We start from the raw sequence: 25,529 nt of genomic DNA, 5'->3' as shown, positions 1-25,529 counted from the left end.
CCTCCCAGATGCAGGAAATGCTTTCTCAGTGTACAGTCACATGGGTCTCCCAATGACCAAAGTAGTGGCAGCTCAGTAGAATATGGCAAAGGGGGGAAAGAGGCAGGAGGCTGACAGGCACTTCTATTGAGTTGAGGTAGCAGGAGCGGAGAAAGTGCCATATGGAATCAATTGGCCAACTCTCATGAGTTCTACCTCCACAACATTTCTGAGACCATACTAGTTCAGGCCTTCATCACCTCCCACCTGGACTATTGCATTAGCCTCCAGCTGGTCTCTCTGCTTCTAGTACCTCCAATTCATCCCATCAAATTGGTATTCCTAAAGCACAAGTCTGACCATATCGTTCCCCTACTCAAGAAGCCCCAGTGGTTCACTGTTGTTTCTAAGATCTAATGCAAACTTCCAATCTCTTCACAATCTAACTCCAGTCTTCTACCTTTCTAGGCTCATTGATTACACATCCTTCATTCCATATTCCAGCCACACTGGCCCGATTGTTCTTCCTATGCTGTGTCATGTCTCATTTCCCCCTTGGGGACTTTGTACATTCTTTGTCAGGAATGCTCTTTATTCACCTCTACCTCTTGGAGCTGCTATCACCCTTCAAAATTCTGTCCAAATTCCACCCCCTCCATGAGGTCTTCTTGATTTCCTCAGTTATTACTAGCTCTCAAACTCCATCTTGTAATTACTTGTCTGTGTACCTGCTGTTGCATTCTCCCCACAGAGATGTGGAAGCTGCTTGAGAACTCCATAATGCCTTGCCTCTCATCTTCAATAAGAAGCTTTTCCTGATCTTCCTTAATCCTAGTGTCTTCCTTCTATTGATTACCTCCAATTTATCCTGTTTACATTTTGTTTAAACCTGGTTGACTGAGAAGATGATGGTGCTGACCTCTACATGGAGATCAAAATAGAGGAAAAGTTCCTATGGATAAAAAAAAAAATTAGCATTTACAGTGGCACTTTTTTATTACAGCAGAGAATTTGAAAGAATGCAGGTGCTCATTGGTTGAGCAAATTATGGTATAGGAATATAACAGAATATTATCATACTTAAAGAAATAATGAATATGAATCAAAAGGTCATAGTCTTAAAGTTGGAAGGGATTTTAGATGTTGTAAAGTCCATTTACCCCTCACTTTACAGGTGATAAAACTGAAGCTCAGTGAGGTTAATTGACTTGCTCAGGGATACATTGTGGTAATCATAAGAAGCAAGATTGGAACCCAGGTCTTATTCCAAATCCAGCACTGAAACGACTACAATGTAGTGGCCCCTGGGTGCAGCCTTTTGACTGAGTCCACATTTTACAGAATGAATCCTTTTATTAAGGGCATTTGTTCTATAAAGTTTGGATTCAGTCAAGGGCTGCACTTGAGGACCTAGAGGGTCACAGGCTCCCCACACCTGCACTATATCATCTTGCTATTCCGAAGAAGTCAGACAAAGACACACATGAACTGATGTGAAGTGCTGTAAGCAGAATCAGGCAAACAATTTATATGATGACGATAATGGAAAACAACATTGAGAGATTTTCCAAATTCTAATCAATTTAATGTCCAATTGAGTGTGGTGGTCAGAATGAATATAGTGCACCACATGTGGTCTGGCCAAGAAGATGTCATCGTCTCCCTTATCAGGAACACTAATCTTCCTTTAATGCAGCCTAAGCAGTTTTGGCTACTGTCTCATATTGTTTGCTTATATTAAGCTTACGGTTCACTCAAAGCCCCATTTTTTCTGAATGTCTGATGTTTTTAGATCACTATTCTTAAAATTCTTCTTTTAAAATTAGCATTTTAACATATTAATTTCTTGAGATGGGGATGGGGGTGAAAGGGCCACACAAAGGGACACGTGGGAGGGTAGAGAAAGGGAGGCAAAAGGAGAAATGACCCAAAGCATGTGCCTGCAGGGAAACCTATTAAGAAGTGTGCGTGCTTGTGTTTATATTGCCTGTGTATCTGCTTCAGCACAAATATTAGAAACAGAAAATAAGGTTAGAGGATCATAGGATCATAAATGTAGAGGTGGAAGGGACCTCAAAGACCACCAAATCCAACCCTTTCATTTTACAGATGAGGAGACTGAGTTCTAGGGAGGTTAAGTCACAGACCTGTAGTCCCAGTTCCCAGTCCTGTCCTTTGGATGACTGTTTCTCTTCCTCTATTCCATGAAAGGAAAGTCCTGCAGCTCAAATGAGGCAACTCCCTGTGCTACTGAGTCATCAAAGCAGAGACAGATCCAGACCAAGATTGCCATCAGAGGAAGGTGGGGGTGGTGACGAAGAGGGAGACTTAAGGGTCATGGTCTTGAGGGGGATAAAGGCAGAGCCAGAGAGTTTGGGAGAAGGGAAAGAGAAAGGGTTGAGAAATAAGGTCTGAGAGGAAATTAGGGAAATCAGGGGGTGGCAGAAAGAAGTAGAAAGAGCGGGATCCAGGACTGGGAGGGATTGAGGAGAGGCCTCGGGGGCAGAGAATCAAAGTAGGAAATCTGGTATTGAGGATATGAAGGTTAGGAAGGTTAGGAAAAGGCATTTGGGAAAGGGCCTGGGATCTGGAGAGCAGAGTAGGGAGTAGGCAAAGGAGTAGAGGGGAAAGGAGTAGCGGGGGGGCCTGGGGTTTAGATTTGGGGGTGGAAGGAGTCATGGTTTGGGTGATACGGCTGAAGGGGGGCCTACAGCTTCCTTCCCCAAAGTCATAAAACCAGCAGTGTTTGCATTCCTGGCCCTAGTTGGGTGGCACCCCAGATCTAGGATAAGCACACCAAAGAAAGGGCCCACTGGAGTCAACAGTGTCACACAGAAGCTTCCAAAGCTGATGGTCTTTGAAGTTGCATTGAAAGAGACACAGTGTCTACAATGAAGGAATTGATAATACCACCTTACTCTGCTCTGGTCTGATTAGGTTCTGTTTTGAAAGCCACATTTTAGGAAAGACATTGATAAGTTTAATAGGTGTGTGAGCAAGACGGTAGAAGAACTAGAGACACAATATCACAGGTCTAAAAGAACTAGAGATATTTACATTAAGGAAGAAAAGACTTAGGGGTATGATAATAATTGTCTTCAAATGTTCCATGGTTTGTCATATAGAAAAGAAATTAAGTATGTTCTGCCTGGCTCTAGAGGGGAAAATTGGGAGAAAGCTATGGAGAAACAGACTTTGGCTCTACTTAAGGAAAAAATTCCAAACAATCCAAAAGTAGAGGACCTTGAATACCAGACTAAGGAATATGAATTTTAGGACTTGGTCATTAAATAGCTGTGTGACCTCAGGCAAGTCACTTTCTCCTTCTGAGTCCTGTAATATGTAGGGGAGGCAGCTAGGTGGCACAATGGATAGAGCTCTAGGCTTGGAGTCAGGAAAACCTGAGTTCAAATCCAGTCCCAGACACTTCTGGCTGTGTGAGCCTTGGTCAAGTCACTTAATCTCTGATTCCCTTAATTTCCTCACCTATAAAGTGGAAATAATAACAGCATCTACCTCCCAGGGTTGTTATAAGGATCAAATGAGAAAATATTTGTATAGTGTTTAGTGTAATGCCTGGCACATAGTAGGTATTTAATGAATATTTGTTTCCTTCTTTCTTTGTAATATGAAGGAATTGGATTTGTTGATCACTAATAGTTCCTCTTAGCTCCAAAAATTATAGGATTCTGTAACCTGATTAGCAGGCAATAGGAAGCCCTTGTTCTTGAGTGGGGGGGGGGGTGTCAGATATAATTACAGTGGTCAGCAGAGAGTTTTTCCCAAAGGAACAAAACCCTCTGGCATACATCACTATTTTGCCTTTTCCTGAACCAATCACAGCCTACTTCCCCACTCACAAGCAGATTCTTTTTTTTTTTTTTGGTTTTAGGCAGTTGGGGTTAAGTGACTTAGCCAGGGTCACACAGCTAGTAAGTGTCAAGTATTTGGTCTGAGGCCAGATTTGAACTCAGGTCCTCCTGACTTCAGGGCCAACACTCTATCTGCGCTGCCTAGCTGCCCCGCAGATTCTTAATATAGGCTTTGCCTCCTGTCTCTTGTCATTCCATCCTAAGACACCTTCTTCATGTTTCACATAGAAACCAGATTGATGCTTTCGGAAGATTAATATAGCAGTGGTGTGCAAGGTGGCTTTAGGATGAGAAGGAGTTGAGGAGACTGGAGTCAGAGAGGTCAGAAAGGAGGCTGCTGCAGTAATCCAGGCATGAGGTTGTTGTTGGTGGTGGTGCTTTATTCTTGAAACGGATCAATGACATGACAAGGGTGATGTCTTGACTTGTGTATGAATTGGATTTGAGTGAAGCAGAGCTGTGCAAAGGCATCGACCCCACCCTCTTGTCTAGAGTCATTGGATTCCACTGGCAAGAGAAAGGTGGGTAACCTTGGCCTTTCTAAATTAGTCTTTTCCAGGTCCCAGTTTATCTGAGGTAATTTTATTGTCTTCTTCTGAGTGTGTGTTTTGATCTTCCTTGACACATAGTAATTTTCTATAGTCAGAGGTTTTTTCCATTATTTACTCATTTTCCCAGGCTATTACTTGACTTTTTACTCTTTGTTGAAGTAGGGCTCTGCTCCCAGGGTGGAGGGCAAATTGTTTCAAGCTTTAGGGGTCTTGTGCAGTTGTTTTCAAAGACACTTCTGAGGACCTGTAAGTTTTTAGTTCTTCCAAGGTGGTACGATCTAAGGAGAGGTGTTTATTCCTCTTCTGGCCTGTGATCTGGTCTATGAGTGACCACAAGCACTCTTTTCTGCCCTGGAATTGTGAGGAAGGTCCCCCCTCCACTACTGCCACAAGCTCTGCTATGCTAGTGCTCCTCCTCACTCTGGGACTGCCACCAAGCACTGGGACCCAGATCTGAGTGTGGGGAAAGCAACAGAGTCCTGCCTCTGTGCTAGCAAAAAACCCCCTGTAATCTCCTCCTGACCAGATCCCCTTCCTGTCTGCGTGCTGAGAGCTCCAGAAGTAGCCACTGCTGTTGCAGATTCAGTCACTCCCAAGGCCTGCTCCTGGTTTGCTAGGGCCTGATCTGTGCTGGTGTAACCTGTGCTGGACTGCGCTTCTCTCTCACCTTGGTGCAACAGACCTTTCCTGACAACCTTCCAACTTGTCTTGGGCTGGAAATTTGTTTCACTCCATCTTTTTGTGGGTTTTGCTGTTCTAGAATTTATTTAGAGTCATTTTTAAAGGTATTTGGAGGGGTTTGGGGGAGAGCTCAGGAGAGTCCCTGCCTTTACTCCACCATCTTGGCTTGGGACTCTTCAAGTGTTGAGTCACTTTTAGCACTTCTAACTTCCAGATGCAAGAGTAAATCTGGAAGAGGCCAACCCCACTTCAGGTTGCTGAAGGAAAAGATCCTGAGAAGAAGCTGACATGAGGGGAGCTAGCAGTCTTCATCATGTCCCTATCTTGGGCTTGCTACACTAGAAACTTTGGAGAGTTGGGTGAGATCTAGAATATCATCTCTTCGTTGAGCTAACTTATCTTGCTCCCAATGGGAGAGCTCCTTCACTCTGTGTTGTCTGGTATATATCTTCCTATGTATACCTTCTCTGATTTCTGTTTTACTACAATTTGGACAAATGGATTTCTTTGTTATTTGCTATGTGTGTTCTTTGTGAAACTGGTATTTGGTGGGAAAGGTCACACCTTGAATATACAACTTGAGGGCCTCATTTCCCCATTAAAGCATTCAGAAATTAGCTTGAATCTGAAAACCATATTCCCTAGACTAATAATATTTGATACTAAAACTAAAACTATATCTATCTGATACTAATAATATTTGAAGGACCAGATAGATATAGTTCTAGTTTTAGTATCCTCTTTCTGAGGAGAGCAGAGTGGCCAAACCTCTGGCTCCCATATCCTGCTTCCCCTCCTGGCAAGAATTAAAGTCTCCCCTGGAGAAGGGTGAGGGGAGAAGAGGCTAGAGATGTCCATTCTGCCTCCCTTCAAGCCACAACAATACCCCTATACTACATGCAGGGAGATAGCTCTCAAACACGTGGGGCCTTTCTGCAAGTTGGAACTCTCTAGACTTGGACAAATGGATTTACTTACTATTTGCCATTTTGATGGTCTTTTGTATACTCAGCATTTGGTTGGAGAGAGCCAAGCTAGTGAGTATAAACTAAGAGCTTCTTCTTGTTCAGTTGTATCTGACTTTTCATGACCTCATTTGGGGTTTTCTTGGCAGATACTGGAGTAGTTTGCCATTTGCTTCTCCAGCTTATTTTACAGATGAAGAAAGAGAGGCAAATACGATTATGTGACTTGCCCAGGGTCACACAGCTAGTATGTGTCTGAGGCCAGATTTGAACTCAGGAAGATTGACTTTAGGCCCAGCACTCTATTTGCTGTGCCATCTAGCTGCCCCAAAACTAAGCGTTACCTTACCTCCTGAAGAATGATCAGGACTCAGGACAAAGTGGCTGCCTGAATGGAGACTGGCTGTCTAGCTTCCCATACCTACTCTAGCAAATACCTGAAATCTATGCCAGACCAATTACAATTGGAATTACAGTTGGAAATTATAGTGAGTTCTTCCATCCCAGAACTTCACCAGCAGCTTACATACAATAAAAAAGGGGACCACCAGCAAAGCCAAGGCTAGGTCCAGCCCCTAGTCAAATAAATCCGTAGTTTCCCAGAATAACCGGCAATAGATTAGAAACATATAATTCGTAAACCTTAAGGTCTGGAGGCAGCAAGAGCTGAAAGCCCCCTGAAAAAGCCTCAGGGTGGTCAGAAAGCCCCAGGAGGAGGACCACGGAAGCTGTGGGGATCATAAAAAACCAGAGCAGCCTGATAGCACTCAGATAGATCAGGCTCAGGGTTTCTAGGGTCCCTAGAATTCAGTCCTGAGGTACTGGATAACAGGGGTTCTTGTCCTGGGATGAATTGTAATTGTTCATTTTAAAAATTGCCAATAAATGTATTTCAATATAATTGGTTTCTTCTACAAGCCTATATATTTTATTTTCTACATTTAAAAACACTGCTCTGAGAAAGGGCTCATAGGCTTCACTAGAATGTCAAAGTAGTCTAATAACACAAAACCATTTAATAATCCCTGCCATAGAGGGCCCTGAGGATTCGATATTCTGAACCACAAAGATCTGAGGGATGGAGAGAGGTGAGCATAAGTAACCTTGGGAGGTGAGCATCTCAGGGGGCCCAGTTCAAGGCTGACCACTCCACCCAAGAACACAATGCCAGGTGGAGATTGATCCTGGAATAAAGTCCCAATTTAGGAATCAAAGCTGGGAAGATTACTAAATCCAAGAAGACGTCAGCTAGTATATAAGAAATTACAAATCTAAAGATCCCCCAAAGGAGTAACTGTTAACACCTGTAGGCAGAGACTGAAATTTAAAAAAAAAAAAAGAAGAAGAATTTTCCAGGGAGATTGAATAAATATCTCAAATAAATGAAGGGATTGAAAAAAAAAGATGAAATAAAAGCTCTAGAGGAATAAATTAGAAAGAAAATAAATAACTTAGAAGAGAAAGTAGTAAATTTAGCCAAGAAATAAACTCCCTGAAAACCAGAATAGACCAAACAAAAATCAAGCAAGAAATATTAGGACTAAATCAAAAGAGTGGGAAAAAATAAAAGAAAATGTAAGGTATTAATATGAAAAACAACTGACTTGTAAAGCAGTACAAGGAAAGATAATTTAAGAATCATTGCACTCTCTGAAAACCACAATTTAAAAAAAAAACCTGAACACTAAATTTAATGAAATCATAAATGAAAACTATGCAGATCTATTAGAATCAGAAGGCAAAGTAAAGACAGAAAGAATCTACTGGATCACTTCCTGAAAGAAACCCCAAAAGGAAAAGTCACAGGATTATCATAGGACAAAATCCAAAGTTCCTACGTTAAAGAAAGAAATAGATCATGAAAAAAGGAATTACAGCCAGCATCATACAACATTTGCTAACTCCCACTAAAATAAGAGACCTTGGAATACCATATTCCAAAGGCAAATAACAGATTTACAGCCAAAAATAACTTGCCCTGAAAAGCCAGGTTTCTTATTCATTCATTAACTCATTCTTTCTTCCCATCTGAATTGTTTTGTTTGTGTTATTGATGCTTGGGATACATGAAGATGCTTGGGTCTCATTGGCAGTTGTATCAGTTTGAAAAATGTATGTCTAATAGAATAGAGAACTTTAAAGAATGCCTGATTAAAAAAAAAAACATCAGAGATGAGTAGAAACTTTGAACTGCAAACACAAGACTTAAGGAAAACCTAGACAGATAAATTAATCTGATCATTTGGAAAGGGCTATAGGATGAGACAGTGCTAACATTTTAATAGGGAGAAAAGAAATGTGTTATGTCAGAACCTTAATGTTTTCAAAAGGTTATTGAGGGAATTAAGGAAAAAAAAACTGAAAAGCTGGGGGCAGATTAGTTCTATTCTGAGCATTTTAAGAAGGGGAAGAGAAAGAACAGTAAAATGTAAACACTATTACAGAAAGGAAGCAGGAGTGGAATTTGCTGATTCTCCTAACTGCAGTGTGTAGGAAGAATATGCAAATATGGAGGAAGAGGTGGTGGGAATGAGGATAAAATGAGCCTCTCTCTTATCTGAAATAGACAAAGGGTTGAACACATCCACCCACAGACAGTTTAGTGTAAAAATACATCAAACAACATAGAAACAAGCAGGAATGGGGGGGAGATAATATAAAAGAGGGAATAGTAACCAGCTGAATAAACTTCCTGATCCTGAAGAGGAGATTGTAAGGGGGAAAAATGAAAAGAAAAGAACTAGAATCTAAGAGTCCCCCCATCAGTTGGGTTATTCAATGTCTGAATAAGTTGTGGTATATAATATTATTTCACCAAAAGAAAAATTTTTATAATAGTATTTTATTTATTCCCAATTACACATTAAGACAATTTTTAGCATTCATTTTCGTAAGATTTTGAGTTCCAAATTTTTCTCCCTCCCTCGCTCCCCTACTTTCTTCCTAAAATGTTAGGCAATTTGGTAGAGATTATACATGTGCTATCATGTAAAACATTTTCCATATTCATCGTAACTGTAAAAGAAGAAATAGATGAAATGGGGGGGAAAGCTTGAAAAGGAATAAAGTAAGTGAAGAAAGTATGTTTCAATCTGCATTCAAAGCCTATCAGTTCTTTATCTGGAAGAAGACAGCATTTTCCTTTGTGAGTCCTTTGTACTTGTCTTGGATCATTGTGTTGCTGAGAAGAGCTGAGCCATTCATAGTAGATCATCACACTGTTGCTGATACTGTGTACAATGTTTTCCTGGTCCTGCTCATTTCCCCTTGCATCAATTTGTACAAGTCTTTCCAGGTTTTTCTGAGATTTGCCTGTTCATTATTTCTTACAGCACAATAGTATTCTGTTACATTCATATACCATAGCTTGTTCAGCCATTCCCCAGCTGATGGGCATCCCCTCAGTTTCCAATATTTTGCCACCATGAAAAGGGCTGTAAATACTTTTGCACGTGTAGATACTTTCCTCTTTTTTATTATCTCTTTGGGATACAAACCTAGTAGTCGTGTTGCTTGATCAAAGAATATGTACGGTTTGGTTGCCCTTTGGGCATAGTTTCAAATTGCTGTCCAGAATGGTTGGATCAGTTCCCACTTCCACCCATAGTGCAACAGTCCCAATTTTCCCACATCTTCTCCAACATTTATCATTTTCCTTTTTTGTCATATTAGCCAATCTGATAGGTGTGAGGTAGTACCTCAGAGTTGTTTTAATTTCCATTTCTTTAATCAAAAGTGATTTAGAGCACTTCTTCATATGCCTATAGGTAGCTTTAATTTCTTCATCTGAAAACTGCCTGTTCATATCCTTTGACCATTTATCACTTGGGAAACGGCTTGTATTCTTATCAGTTTGACTCAGTTCTCTATACATTTGAGAAATAAGGCCTTTATCAGAGACACTTGCTGTAAAGATTGTTTCCCAGCTTTCTGCTTTACTTCTAATCTTGGCTGTATCAGTTTTGTTTGTGAAAAAGCTTCTTAATTTAATATAATCAAAATTATCTATTTTATATTTCATAATGTTAGCTCTTATTTGGTCATGAACCTATAACTTACTTAACTTCTCCTTTAAGAATTTGGATGCTATACCACTTGGTGCATATATATTTAACATTGATATTATTTAATTGTCTGTGGTACCTTTTGGCAATATGTAGTTTCCTTCCTTATCTCTTTGAATTAGGTCTTTTTTTGTTTTTGCTTTGTCTGAGATAAGGATCGCTACCCTTGCTTTTTTTTTTGTACACTTCAGCTGAAGAATAATAGATTCTGCTCCAGTCCCTTAACTTTACTCTGTGTGAGTCCCTCTACTTCAGATGTGTTTCTTGTAAATAACATATTGTAGGATTCTGGTTTTTGATCCACTCTGCTATATGCTTCCATTTTATGGGAGAGTTCATCCCATTCATATTCACAGTTATGATTACTAACTGTGTATTTCCCTTCATCCTATTTTTCCTCCTGTTTTGCTTTTCTCTCTTTTTACTCTTTCCCTCCTTGACAGTGTTTTGTTTCTGTCTACCACCTCCCCCAATCTGCCCTCTCTTCTGTCAGTTTGCCCCCCCCTTTTATTTAATCTTCTCCTCTTCTACTTTCTTGTTGGTAAGATAGATTTCAGTATTCAACTTCTGTGTTTATTATTCCCTCTTTGAGTCAATACTGATGAGAGTAAGGTTCAGACAATGCCCATTGCCCACCCTCCCATCTTTCCCTCCATTTTAATGAATTTTTTGCACTTCTTCATGTGAAATAATTTACCCTATTCTACCTCTCCCTTCTTTCTGTACCCGATGTACTCCTCTTTCTCATTTCTTAATTATTTTTTTGTCACTCCCTCAAATTCACCTTATACCCATACCCTGTGTCTATGTATATTCCTTCTAGCTATAATATTAGTAGCACAATTTTTAAGAATTATAAGTATCATCTTCCCATGTAGGGATATAAATAGTTCTGCTCCACTGAATTCCTTAGGTTTCACTTTCTCTTTTTAGTTTTTCCTTGGGTCTTGATATTGGAGATCAAATTTTTTTGTTCAGTTCTGGTCTTCTCTTTATGAAAGCTTGAAATCCTTCTATTTTACTGAATGACCATTTTTCCCCTTGAAGTACTATGCTTAATTTTGCCAGGTAAATGGTTCTTGGTTGTAGTCCTAGCTCTTTTTCCTTCTGGGAGATCATGTTCCATGACCTCTGATCCTTTAGTATTTTAGCTGCTAAGTCCTGTGTAGTCCTGGCCGTGGCTCCCCAATATTTGAATTGTTTCTTTCTGGTCATACGTAGTATTTTTTTCCTTGACCTGATAGTTATGAAATTTGACTATAATGTTCCTTGGAATTTTTATTTTGGGATCTCTTTCCTGATGTGACCAATGCATTCTTTCAATGCTTATTTTGCTTTCTGGTTCCAGGATATCAGGGGTGGTTTTTTTTGATAATTTCTTGAAAGCTGCTGTCCAGGTATTCCTTTTGATTATGGCTTTCAGGTGGTCCAATGCTTTTGATATTGTGTCTCTCGATCTTTTTTCCAGGTTAGTTGTTTTTTCCAACGAGACATTTTCTTCTATTTTTCATTCCTTTGAATTTCTTTGACAGAGTCTTGATATCTCATAGATTGTTAGCTGCCACTTGCCCAATTCTAACTTTTAAGTAGTTGTTTTCCTCAGTTAGCTTTTGGACTTCCTCTTCCATTTAGCCAATTGTATTTTTTAAGTAGTTTTCTTCAGTGTATTTTTTGTATCTCCTTTTCCATTTGGCCAATTCTACTTTTTGAGCAGTTATTTTCTTTTTCCAGACTGTTGACTCTTTTTTATAATTCTCTTGCATCGCTGTCTTTTTTTTTTCATTTCTTTTTCTTCTTTCTGTCTTATAAGATTTTTAAGCTCAATCACATAAGCTCTTTTTTGAGCTCTTCCATGAGTTTTTTTTTCTGGGATAGACACCACTTCCCATTTTTCTTTGGGGTTTTTGCTCATAGATATTTTGACATTTTTGTCCTCTTCTGAGTTTGTGATCTTCCCTGTCACCATAATACCTTTCTATGGTCATATTCTTTTGTCGTTATTGGTTTGTTTTTTTAAGTGGGGTGAAGGGGTTCACCTTTTTTGGCCTTTTCCCTTTCTTTTAAACTTCAGCTCTGCTTCCAGGGTGGAAGGGACACTGTCTCAGACTTTTTGTGTCAGAAGCTGCAGGCCCTGGTACTTTACAAATTTACCTGGTACTACACTCATGTTTCCCTGAGGCCCACAGGGGACCCTCATATATGGTCCTGTGCTGAGGGAGTGAAGTAGGGGATAGCTGATACTTCTAGAGGCCATAAGGATTTGGCAGCTTACCTGGTGCTGAGATGGGGTCTTAATGCTGGTGTGTGGTGTGTTCTGAGACTGGTAGGGTGTTTCTACATTTCCCCAGGGCTACATTGAAGTACATGGTGGTCTGGCCAATGTAGGTTGCCTTTTTTCCTGGGGCTATGTTGAAGCACATGGAGGTTCTTGGAACCTGAAGATTACCCATTTCCCTGACTATACTGAGGCAGTGGGAAGGCCTGGTGTCAGCATTTGCCTGCAGCACCACACTGGAGCTCAGAATCTCCTACTGGTTTGCTGAGGTGGGGCTTGCTGCTGGCTTGCTGGGGCGCTTCCTGTCCTCTTTAACCTGAGTGAGACAGACCTTTCTTGCCAATAGTCCAAGTTTCTTGGGCAAAGTGATTGTTTCACTCCATCTTTTTGCTGGTGCTACTGTTTCAGGATTAGTTTGGGGGCACATATTTAGGGTTATTTGGGGATGAATATGGAAGCGTTATGACCATTTATGGCTTACTCCACCATCTTGGCTCCCAGAAATAGATGATAATTCTTTTGAAAGAGAGTCTATTTTGCTTCTGATATTTTCCACCAAAAGAAATTTGGGTTAAAAAAGATGTTTGTAGAGGATCAGAGTAGTAGAACCGATACAAAAATGAAGTGAACAAAACCAGGAGAACAATTGGTACAAAGATAGCAACATTGTAAAGAAAACAACTTTGAAAGACTTGAGAATTCTGATCAATTCAATAAGCAAGTATTTTTTTGGAGGATCTATGATGAAACATGTTATCTGCCTATGCACAGAGAGGTGATGAACTCAGTGTAAGAGACATAAGTTTTTGAACATGGCAACCATGTGAATTTGTTTTTTTTTCAATTGTGCTTATTTGTTACAAGGGTTTTTTTTTCTTTCAATTTTTTAGTTGGGGGGATTGTAGGAAGAAGGAGGCTAACAACAACCCCAAAAAGGGGAGGTCATATTTTTTTAAAACACAAAGAACACATATTTTTAAAAACAGAGAACAGAGAAAGTTCAGAAGGAAGTGCAGAGAAACAGGACAGTTTTGAAAGTGATGCATAGAATTTATTATCTACTAAAAAAAAGGCAACTGGTAGGAAACGGGGATGCATGGTTTCATATTCAATCCTCTTTTTGTATTGCTGAATATATGGAAATGTCCTTTGGGGGTGTGTGGAAGAGGTGTTTCAAAATCTTAAAAGAATATTTTTAAAATGGAAAACAAATTACCAGAGAAATGGCTTTTCTTCTGAGCTAGACTTTTACCCCTAGATGACCAATATTTGAGGGGCCAGGTATATATAACTTCTAGCCTCATACTCCTCATACACATGGATGAGAAAAAAAATAAGTATTTAACCATCACCTTTCTCCTGTTTCCTTCAAAGTGGAAATTGCAGTCTCCCTTGGAATATGGTGTGGCAAATTTCAGAGATATCTATCCCATGCCACCCACAAGATGTAATCTATACATTTAGATAACCCATGTGGACATACATCTCTTATATTTTGACTAATACATATGTTACAGCATAACTGATTAAATAAAAGGGGATCATGGTGGGGTGGGGGTAGAGAGGGGAGAGTCAAAGATGTCTCCAAGGTCTCTAGGTTGGGGGACTGAAAAAGCATGGCAGTACCCCTGAGTGGCCCTTGGTGCCTTAAGGGGCCAGATACTTCTAGTCCTCACTCAAAATCTCCCTACCTCTCCTGGGCTCTTAATCCAGGCTATCCTAACCTTAAACAGAAAAAAGGCTGATTTTTATAAACAAATTCCTTTAATGTCATATTTTACAGAATTCTGCTTGTTTCTATTTACAAATTCCTGCTCAACTCTCTTAGCTGCGTCTTGGAGCAGTGAGAGGGGACTTGGGAAAGAGGTATCTGCTGCTACCCTTCACAAGGCAGGCAGAAGGTCAATGCATGTTTCCACCTAGGTAGAGCACATGGGTTGGCCCATGAGAATCAGTGAATGGACTTATTAGTAGTTTGACTAGTGTGTGGTGTCTCAGGAGGCTCAGAGATTGTTATGGAGGGTATAGTGGGGTGGAAGAAGGTGTGGACAATTGGCTGTCATTGAAGGTTGCTCCTCTTCTCCCTCCTCCTGGCCCCAGGAGCGGAATTTCCTATCAGACTTCATCTTGCCCTGCAAAATACAGAACAATCTAACAATTATCATTGCAGCTTTCCCCCTCACCCTATGAAAAGTCAGAGCTGAATATGGACTCGAAGAGATAAATAGGTGACACAGGGGACAGAATGCTGGGCTTTGACTCAGGAAGACCCAAGTTCAAATCCTGCCTCAGACACTTAGAAGGAACAAACATAACCCTGGACAAGTCACTTAAGCTCTGTCTGCCTTGGTCTCCTTCTCTATAAAATGGGGATAATAATAGCATCTACCTCCTAAGGTGATTGTGAGGATCACATGAGGATGAGAAAACTGAGGTCCAGAGAAAGGAGATAATTTGCCCAAGGCCATACAGGTATTAAATAGAGAGGCCATGATTTGAAACCGGGTCTTTTGACCAGTGCTCCTCCCACTACACCACACTATAACCTCTCTTCCCAGCCCCAAATTACCTCCCCATATCTTCCCCAACCCTTCTTTGCTAGACACCTCCCCATACTCACCTGGCAGGGGTTGGAGCTGGTACCCATGACTTTGTCTGCTCTCTGGTTTCATCTTCTGGCTCCTCTTGTGCCAAGCCATGGCCCAGAGGAACCCAACAGCCAGGAGTTTGCTGAGCAAGAGTCCAGCAACCAGGAAGAAGAAGATAGTGGAGGAGAGTGGGTGCCCGGTTTCAGAGAAGCTCCTTTGGGAAGACAGTAGCACAGAATTGTAGAGGTGGAAAGGACCTCAAGGTCATATAGTCCAACCCCCTACCTGAACAAGAATCCCTTCTTTAACATACCCAGCAAGTAGTCATTTAGTCTTTTCTTAACAACGTCTCATGATGGGGAACCCAATATCTTCTTCACCCAGGGTAACATTACTTCTCACTTTCACATAACTCTAATTTTTAATAAAATTTTTCTTACTTCAAAACAAAGTAGGGGCTCTTGGCAAGGGAGGAGGCAGCATTGAGGGCACAGGGTAGATAGAATTCACTTATCCCCTCTCCAGGAAACTCTAGCCAAGAGAAATCCTAGGAGCTTTTTCTCAATTCATAATCTCTTCCTTGCCCCCCAAATGGAGTTATTAGGAGGTCAGAGGTTAGGGGAGAACCTGCATTTACTAGTTCAATTTCTGGTGTCTAGCAGCAACCTAGGATTTTCCTGGAAAGTGGGTTAGGATTAGGAAGCTGTACCTGGAGATGCTGGGTTGGACATCAGGGTCCTCAGGGCTCTGGGGTTCCTCTAAAATCCGGGAATCTTCAGGGATCCAGGAATCTCCTGAGCTTTGAGGATCGAGTGGATCTATGGAAAACAGCTTCATTGTTCCTCCAGTCCATTCCTCCCCACCTCTGTGAGGCAGGCAAGGATCCAGGCACTGAGAAGGTTCCCAAGATCTTTTGCTGGCCCCATAGCATGCTAAGCGTTGTTTTTCTTTTCTAGGGTTCCTCTTCTCTCTTTTTAATAATCCACTGCATACCCCTTGCCCCCCACAAAGTGCCCCCACCACTTAGCATTACATTCTTTCCTCAGGGCTCAGAGAAGGGGTGGGAGGACTGTGAAAAGGAGGTGATTTATTCTCATTTGCCTTTTCAGTGTATTTGTTGAATGGGGAGGGATTTCAAGAAAGGAAGTATCTGTATAACGGTTCTAGAGTATGAAGGATCAGATTTCCTTGGTTCCATGGAGTCTGGTTTAGGGTATCACAAGAAATGTGTCGAGGGGGAGGATGTGTGTGAGGCTGAGGGAAGCATTTGGAGAGGACCTGATAGTTCACTTGAGGAATATGAATGAGATACAATGGGAGATCCTGGGACTGATATCTCAGGTCAGATTAGTCAGCTTCTCTCTCTGCTTGATAGCTATAGACTGTGTCATTCTCTTTTAACATTCTCTTTTAGCCTTGAAGTCACATTCCTTTGGTCACCAAAGGGAAGGGATGGCAAATTCTATGCTGCCCATCCCCAGCTCTGTATACACAAACTCAAATTCATATGAATTTAGAATGGTAGATGTTAGAGATCATAGGCACAGACTGGGGGGAAATGACTTGCTCAAAGTAACACAGGTACTAAGTAGCAGAGGTGAAATTTGAACCCAGGAACCTCTGATCTGAAATACAGCAAATTCTCTTTTACCCTATTCAAAGAGTATATCCTACTGCCATTCACAACCATCTACATGTAGTGCTTCCACTTCTCCTGTTATTCTCTCTTAAACCTTCCAATATCTGGCTTGCAACCTCATTAAATTGAAATTTCTTTCACCAAAGTTACCACGCATGTCTTACTTGCTAGATGTGACAGGCCCCCCTCCCTTTTAAAACAATGGTTATCCTTCCTGATCTCTCTATAACTTTTGACACTGTCAGTCACTCTGTCCTGTACATTCTCTCCTCTCTACATCTCATGACATTGCTGTGTTCTGGTTTTCCTCTTACCTGTCTGACTGCTTCTTCTTAGTCTTCTGTGATAGATCATGAGCTAGGTCACATCTACTGACCATAGGTATCCCTCAAGGTTCTGTCCTGGCCCATCTATTATTTTTCTTGATGATCTCATCAGCTTTCACAGGTTCAAGTAGTATCTCCATATGGATGATTTCCAAATCTAAATATCCACCTTAATCTCTTCCCTGAGCTCCAGTCTCACATCACCACCTGCCTTTTGTATATCTTGAATTGGATGTCTTGAGGCATCTCAAACTCAACATGTCCAAAACAGAACTCATAATCTTTCCCTCCAAATCCTTCCCTCTTCTGAACTTCCTTATTACTATGGAAGATACCACCACCCTCCCAGTTGCCCAGGCTCACAAACTCAGTGTCATCTTCAAGTCCTCACTGGCCCTTATCCCTATCTGCTGCCCAGTTTTATTTCTACCTTCATAATACTCCCAATGTATATTCCATTCCCTCTAATTACACAATTACTTCCCTGGTGCAGACCCTCATTACCTATTGCAATACCCCATTGTTTTATCTCTTTGCCTCAAGTCTCTCCCTACTCCAATCCAATGGAGAACATTCATTTATCAAAATGATTTTCCTAAAGCATAGGATTAACCATGTCACTGCCCTGCTCAATATCACTATCATCTCCAGGATCAAATTTATAACCTTCTGGCTTTTAAAGCCCTTCACAATCTGACCTTTTCCTACCTATCTAATCCTCTTAAACTATTCCCTTCCATATACCCTGTGGTATAGTTGCAGGCCTACTTACAAGACTCCAACCCCAACTCTATTCCTTTTCACTGGCTGTCTCCCATGTCTGCCATGCTCTCCCTCTTCATCTCTCTCTCCTGGCATCTCAGCTCAAATCCTGCCTTCTGCAAGAGACCTTTTTCTAGTCTCCCTAGCTTGAGGTTAGCTCCATATTTTGTGTGTACAATTTTTTGTTTGCATATTGTTTCCCCCATTCAAATGTGAGCTCTTCAAGGACAGGAACCATTTTTTTGGGCTTCTCTGTGCATTTCCAGCACTTAGCATGTTGCCTGGAATATTGTTGTTGTTGTTAGGTCATTTCAATTGTGCCTGACTCTTCATGACATTTGGGGTTTTCTTGGCAGGGCTACTGGAGTGGTTGGCCATTTCCTTCTTGAGCTCATTTTACAGGTGAGGGAACTGAGGCAAACAGGGTTAAGTGACTTGCACACAGTTAGGAAGTGCTTGTGGCAAGATTTGAACTCAGGTCTTTCTGAGTTGACGCCTGGCATTCTCTCCCCTGTGGTACCCAGGTGCCCCCGCTTAGAATATGGTAAGAGATTAATAAATGTCGGTTGGATGAAGTATGGAAAATTGAGTCCATTGCTTTGAGCCCTGTCTGTGGGGGTCCCATCCTGCTGTGGAAATGAGAGCTGCAGTTATTCAAGGAGGTAGCCAGAGGGAGGAAAAGGAAGTTTTTCCCACTCATTTCCTACTGAAAAAGACCTGAAGAGTTCAGTCCTTGACCCCCTGTACCCAGAAGTGTACTGGTAAATGTTTAACAGCTGGCTCTTTAGAAAAAATAATTCACACACACTTTTCAGTTTAATCTGCATTAATATTTTCTCTACCACTTTCTTAAGTCTAGACAATCAACAAAATAACAAATCAAGCCCTAATTTATATATAACATTTGCTGATTTCTGAGGTGTAAATGCTCATTGAAGATTTAACAATCAGCTCTCTAGGAGAGACTCAAGGTTCCAGAACATCCCTGCCTCCTTCACTGCCCATTCTCCTGCAGAATGGGGGCTGATTCTCAGTCATAGCTCCCTACCCTTTCTACTCTTCCTCATGACCCTTCAAGCTGCATATTTCCTTTGTGATAAAACCTCTTCTACTTTTCCACTTCCAGGCTACCCTGGATATTTTTTTGAGCCAGTCTTCACCTGGATAAAAATTTTGGTTTGCAATTAAGTAAGTGGGGAGGCGGGAAGGGGAGGGAAGGAGAATTGGGAATACAGCTCATGCCTGCCAACATTAACAGGACATTAACAGGAGCAGACACAGAATAGGATTGTGCACTGGAAAGAACTCTGGACTTGGGATCAGAACTCTGTTCAGCCCTGGCTGTACTACTGAACGACTATATGACATTAGCAATTCAATAAACTTGTTGGGGCTTCAGTCTCTGATTCCACAGAGTGGGAGGGTTAGAGCAGGTGATCTCATCTCTAAGGTTCTTTTGTTCTATGATGCTTTTTTTTTTTTGAGGCAAAGGGGTTAAGTGACTAGCCCAGGGTCACACAGCTTGTAAGTGTCTGAGGCCAGATTCAGATTTGACCTCAGGTCTTCCTGATTCCAAGGTCAGTGCTCTATCCCCTGCACCACCTAGCTGCCCCTTGTTCTGTGATTCTGAAATTGGGTCCAGTGATGCAGATACTTACCTTCAAGCACCTCCACCATCACCTTCCGCAGGATGTCTGCCACCCCATCCTGGTGGCTCTGGCATTGGTAGACTCCAGCGTCATGGGCGCGGAGGTCTTTGAGGGTGATGGTCAGTCTGCCAGCCAGGGCATCATCGGCAATGCCTGTGCTCCCATTCCACTTCTTTAAAAAGGCTATCAGCCAGGAGCGGCGAGCACTGACCACATGCTGGCAGTGCCCCTCCTGCTCATGCTGCCGGCACCAGGACTTCAGCTGCCCCCAGTACTTTGAAGGGTCATAAGGACAGGAGATAAACAGGGTCTGGCCCTCCACAGCCTGCAGTACTGTGGCGTTACGGGTGTAGCAGAGCTCTGTGGGAGACAGATATGGGATGAAAGAATAGGCAGCACCAGTATAGGGCATAAGCCCCAAGAAGGTCGAAGACAGAAAGGTCTCATGTATACCAAAGTATTCACAGTAGCAATTTTTGTGTTAGTAAAATATTAGAAATACAGTAGGAAGGCATAAATGAATTAAAGCAGAGTGAAATCAGGGCAGCTAGGTGACATAGTAGATAGAGGGCTGGGTCTGGAGTCAGGAAGACTCACCTTCCTGAGTTCAAATTCAGCCTCAGACACTTACTAGTTGTGTAACTCTGGGCAAGTCACCTAACCTCATTTGCCTCAGTTTCCTCATCTGTAAAATTAGCTGGAGAAGGAAATGGCAAACTACTTCACTATCTTTTCCAAGAAAACCTGAAATGGGGTCATAAACAGTCAGACATGAGGGAAACAACTGAACAATAACAACAGTGGGGGATATAGGGCTTGGGCTAGGTTGGAAAGTGAGCTCCTCATCCTTGGAGATCTTCAAACAATGCCTGGTTGCCCATGGGTGATGGGAAAGGGATGCTTGTTTAGTACAGGTGGGAAGAGATGATGACCTCTGAGATCCTTTCCCAGTCTGAGAGGCTTTGAGTGATCTTTTCTTCCCCTACTGTCCCTCCAGGGTCTCACTGGTGACTTTTCAGCATCCCACTCTTTCCTGCCTTGTTCTTTTTACTTCCTCATTTTTCATAGAGTGTTCTCTTTTTGTCTCTGACTTGTTTCGGGGTTATTTTAGGCAACAAATACAGCTCTGATTTGGGAGCCCCTCTCTTTAGCTGAGGAAGCAATGGGGGAACTAGGTTCAGAAACTCCAGTTTAGGGGCATGCTGGTAAATGTTTAACAACTAGATATCTGGAAAATATATACACAACATACTTTTAAACTTAATCTGAATTCTTCATGTTTTCTCCATCAGTTTCTTAAATTTAGAAACAATCAATGAAACAACAAAATCAAACCCTGGTTTGTAGCATTTGCCGGTCTCTGAGGTACACATTTTGTTATAAATACTGTGTTATAAATTGTTGTTCAGTTGTTTCAGTCATGTCCCATTCTTCTTGACCCCATTTGGGGTTTTCTTGGCAAAGATACTGGAGCGGTTTGCCATTTCCTGCACGGCTAGTTAAGTGTCTGAGGCCAGATTTGAATTCAGGAAAATGAATCTTCCTAACTCCAGGCCAGGTACTCTCTCCACTGAGCTACCTAACTGCCCCAGGGCATAAATACTCACATTGAAAATTTAACAATCAGCTCTTACAAGCCAGTAGTTACTGGCTCTAGCACACTAGTGCTCCATTTCCTCATTAGCGGCAGTTATAGGGGACCTACCAGCAAGAAACGTTCTGCTTGACATAGTACAGTGGAACAAATCATGACTCTAGAGTCAGAGGATTTGGGTTCAAATGCTACCACTGATGCTTCCCACTTATATGGGCTATCCTATGATTCACCTAGGATACCTAGGTCTCAGTTTCATCATCTGTAAAAGTAAAGAATCATACTAGATGGCCTCTGAGCTCATCCAGCTCCAGAGCTGTGAAGCTATGATCATTTTGTACTTTCTTCTTTCCCTCCTTTGCCCTTCCTAGTAGACTGTAATTTTATAGGCTTCTTTTGAGGACAAGGACTTTATTATAAGCATTTATGTGTGTGTATTTATGTATGTGTATGTATATAGATAGACATAGATATATAAGATATAGATATATTTTCATCTTTGGAGTCCCAGCACTTTGCCTACAGGAGACCCTTAATACATGTTTTTTGAATTGAATTGAATTGAATTTCCTCCTAGGCCCTACATCTTGATAGGGTCCTGGTTGTAGAGAGAGAAAAACATGAAGTTAGCATCAGGAGGCTTGGATTCTGGTCTTAGCATTGCTATTAACTAACTAGATATCCCCCAGAGAAGGCATTTCCTCTCCATGGGCTTATATTTTCTTGTCTTTCTTCTCCAGGTTGTGCTCCAGACTTTCTCTACCATGCATGCCTTCACACCAAGTACCTGTCTTCCTTTCCATCAAAATGTCCTTCTCATGTGTAGTTTCTTCCTATTAGAACGTAAGCTCCTTGAGGGTGGGGACTGTCTTTCTACTTGTATTTGTATACACTGGGCTCTTAGCATAGTGCCCACCCAGCACACAGCAAGCATCTAATAAATGCTTGTTGCTAGAGTAATCTGCGAAATGAGGAGGTTGGACTCAGTCACCTCCAAGGTTTCTTCTGGTGCTGACATTCTATGATTCCCCTCCAGCTCTCATGCTCTGTGATCCTCTCTGTCCCCTGATTCTATCCTACACATTCCATAGATTACAGATATCTTAAAAATAGGTTTGATGCAATGTCCCAACAGCAGAGATCCTGTCAGCAGAATCTGAACCCTCTTCTTTCTGCAGAGCAAAGGGAAAATTGCCTCTTGTGAAAGTTGCTTCTGTTCCTGCTCCTTGAAGGCTGCTGCCCCCTCCCCCTCCTTCCCTCCACCTTGGCCAGAGAGGCCAAGGACTCATCACAGGAGGGTGCAAGTCACAGATGATGAGCAAATGTGATCATGGCAAGAGCTCTGATGGTTTTAGTGAGACCTGGAAAGATTTGTATGAAGTGGTGCAGAATGATGTGAGCAGAGCAAGGAGAACAATCTATATACTAACAACAACATTGTAAAAACAATGTTGAAAGCCCTAAGAACTCAGATCAATGGGGTGGCCAATCACCATTCTAGAAGACCCATGTTAGAACAAGCTACCCACCTCTGGACAGAACGATGATGAACTTAGGGTATGGAGTAATACATACACTTCTAGACAGGGCCAAAAATTCTAGAATTTGTTTTGCTTAACTACGGGTGTTTATTACAAAGGTTCAAACCCCACTGTGCAATGGTGGTAGTGGATAGGAGCAAGTGGGTGGGAAGGTGAGAATATCGATTTTTGTTCATTAAAAATAGCTATAATAATAATAACAATGATAAATTTAATTTTAAAAATAATCAAACAACAAAGAAAGAGCCCCAGATTTTTGGTATAATTTTTTTTGTTTGGTACAAAAAATCTGGGTTCGTATCTTGATTTTGCTATACTTATTGGCTACATTGCTTGTTTAGACCTCAGTGTCTACATCTATAAAACTAGAGGATTGTACTACTTGTTTCCTGAGGTTCCTGCCGGTTGTAAAGCCTATGATTCTGACCTGCCTTATAGAAACACCAAGAGACACTAAGGTTGAGTAGTAACCTACAAAGATTATTCCATTTATCCCTGTGATTACTGAGATGATACTCTAGCCACAGCCCAGTCCATAGTTCCAACCTAGAGGGCTGCCCTATATCATTTTGGCTGATCTAAAGGAACTGAGATTTCTCTGTAATGGCCAATTTTCTGAGGCAAGACCCACTTAACTAAGTTCTGGCAATGCCTCATGGATAGAGGAGATGTCAGTGTTGACCTCCATTGTGGGGTTGAGTCCAAGATTCAGGGGCTAAAAGCATCTTTTTCTCAAAGAACATTTTTTTCTTTTCTCCATTATTTTTTCCTCTTACTAAGCTTGAGGGCAGAATGCCTGCTTAGAAGGCAGGAGAGTGTCAGGCAAACCTATTACTGGCATCTGTTACATACTTCCCTCTGTCACTCCCTTAAGACTGACCTTATACTAAGGCAAAGTGTGTGTGTGTGTGTGTGTGTGTGTGTGTGTGTGTGTGTGTGTGTATGCGTGCGTGTGTGTGCGTGTGTGTTGGGGCTGGGGGCATCATGAATGCTCAAGAAAATCCCTCACTAGGGGCAGCTAAGTGGTGAAGTGGATAGAGCACCAGCCCTGGAGTCAGGAGGACCTGAGCTCAAATCCGGCCTCACACATTTGACACTTACTAGCTGTGTGACCCTGGGCAAGTCACTTAACCTCACTGCCTAGCCCCCCCCCCAAAAAAAAAACCAGAACAAAAAAAAAAAGAAGATCCCTCACTACTGACTGGAGCTGGAAATCCCATTATTAATACTTCATCCCTATTAAAATGAAAAGGGCCTGCCAGGGAGGGTACGACTTTAAGCACTTACACTTCTGAGTGAATAAAAGACCCAGAATCCTAGACTGGAAAGGACCCCAGAAGCTACCTAATCCAATTGCCTCATTTTACAGATGAGGAAACTGAGGCCCAAGAAGGCTGTGACTTACCCAAGGTCACAATCTCAGATGCAGGATTTGAACCCAAGTCCTCATTCCAGTACCAGTGTTCTTCCCACTGTACCAACCCTGCCATTTTACAGCGGAGGAAACTGAGGTCCAGAGAGAAGAACGAGTTTGAGTCATAGGAAGGACTAGAATCCAAATATCTATGCCTTTGTGGTGAAGACATATTTTACCAGGAGGTGGAGGAAGGTGAGAATAAGAGTATCAGGAACCTGGTGGGGAGGGGCTGCTGCAGAGAGGAGAAGGACCAGGAGGTCTGTGCACACCAAAGTTCCCACCTACTGCACAGGTTTGCTGAGCCCACCTCCCCCAACTCTTACTGGAGGAGAGGGAGGAAAGGGAGGTGATTGGAGGAGAGGGCCATTGGAGGAGAGAGAGGAAAGAGGAAATAACTGAGGAAAGGGAGGGATGGGAGAAGGTAAGGTGGAGGGGGTACTTGGAGCTCCTCCTACCTGCAACAGAGAGTAGGATGAAGAGACCGAGCAGCCACATGTCTCCTTGTCCAGGATGGAAGGAAGGAGAAAGACAGCCAGCAAGTAGCAGGAGCAAATTGAACAAAGGACAATTTTCCCTTTGCTCTGCAGGAAAGAGAGGGGTCAGGCACTGAGAACAGGAAATGGGCTGCCCAGGGATTGGGCAACAGAGTCGGAACAGCAGTCTGGCTCGATGATGCAGAGAATTGAGGGGGAGCATGTAAGGAGGGGGGTAATCAAGGGACCAAGGAGAGGGAAGGAAGAGGACGGAGGGGGAGGGAGAGAAATGAATGAAAGAGACATAGAGAGTAAAGGAAAACAGCCTCGAGGTAGATATAGGCAAGACCTGGCTGGGAGATCCTAAAATTCTAGACTGGTTGCAGACCTAGCCCAGATAGCTGTATGTCTATCTTATGGTTGTGGGGAAAGCAGTGATTTAGGTGTAGCTACAGGAATACCGCACAAAGGTTGATAGCTCCATCTTGTCCTTGCCAGTCTCACAGAATGAAGCTCCAGGATAATTTGCCAAAGTCCTAGCATCCTGAGTCATGATTGAATTTAATTCAATAAACATTTATTAAGCATTCACTGAGTAAGTGCCAGGCACTGTGCCTGGGGATACAATTAAGAAAAGGGACAGTTCCTGTCCTCAAGGAGCTCACAATCTAATTAAAAGGAATCTGGGAATGTGGGGGGGCATCTTATTCCATCTTTCTGTGGAGCTGAAACCAAGAAGAGCTGCAGATGGAAAATAGTGTGAGATGAAAGTCCAAATCCTGCTCTCTATAAAGGAAAGTTTTGGAGGGGTTTAGTTATCTACCCTCCACCCTCCCATTGGAGGACAGAATTTGCTAACCCAACCCAAATATCAGGTAAGAATGTGAGACTTCATGCTAAGGAGTTATGAAGGAAGGAAAAAAGGATTTATTAAGACCCTACTATGCAGCCTGGTGCTTCACAAATATTATCTCATTTGATAAATTATCTCATTTGACATGTACAACAACCCTGAGATGGAGGTGTTATTGTTACCCTCATTTTACAGATGAGAAAACTGAGGCAGACAGAGATTACATGACTGGTCCAGGGTCACTTAGCTAATAAGTACTTTGAGGCTGGATTTGAATTCAGGATATTTCTTATTCCAAGC

The 25,529-nt window shown here is 41.9% G+C and overlaps 1 protein-coding gene across 1 annotated transcript; it reads right to left on the bottom strand.

Moving 5' to 3' along the window:
- Positions 1-13,413: 13,413 nt before the first annotated feature.
- On the bottom strand, positions 13,414-24,518 carry TREM2 (triggering receptor expressed on myeloid cells 2). Its single transcript, XM_020999517.2, has 5 exons — positions 24,359-24,518; positions 19,361-19,711; positions 15,685-15,793; positions 15,008-15,189; positions 13,414-14,519 (listed from the first exon to the last, which is right to left on the bottom strand). Exons 1-5 carry the CDS (start codon positions 24,396-24,398, stop codon positions 14,503-14,505), a joined length of 699 nt encoding a protein of 232 aa, XP_020855176.1. The 5' UTR covers positions 24,399-24,518; the 3' UTR covers positions 13,414-14,502.
- Between the last annotated feature and the right edge of the window lie 1,011 nt (positions 24,519-25,529).

The sequence above is a fragment of the Phascolarctos cinereus genome, unplaced genomic scaffold (assembly GCF_003287225.1).
Source record: "Phascolarctos cinereus isolate Bilbo 61053 unplaced genomic scaffold, phaCin_HiC Scaffold_5;HRSCAF=322, whole genome shotgun sequence".
NCBI lineage: Eukaryota > Metazoa > Chordata > Mammalia > Diprotodontia > Phascolarctidae > Phascolarctos > Phascolarctos cinereus.
The sequence above is the reverse complement of the archived record's forward strand: the minus strand, read 5'-3'. Positions and strand labels throughout refer to the sequence as shown.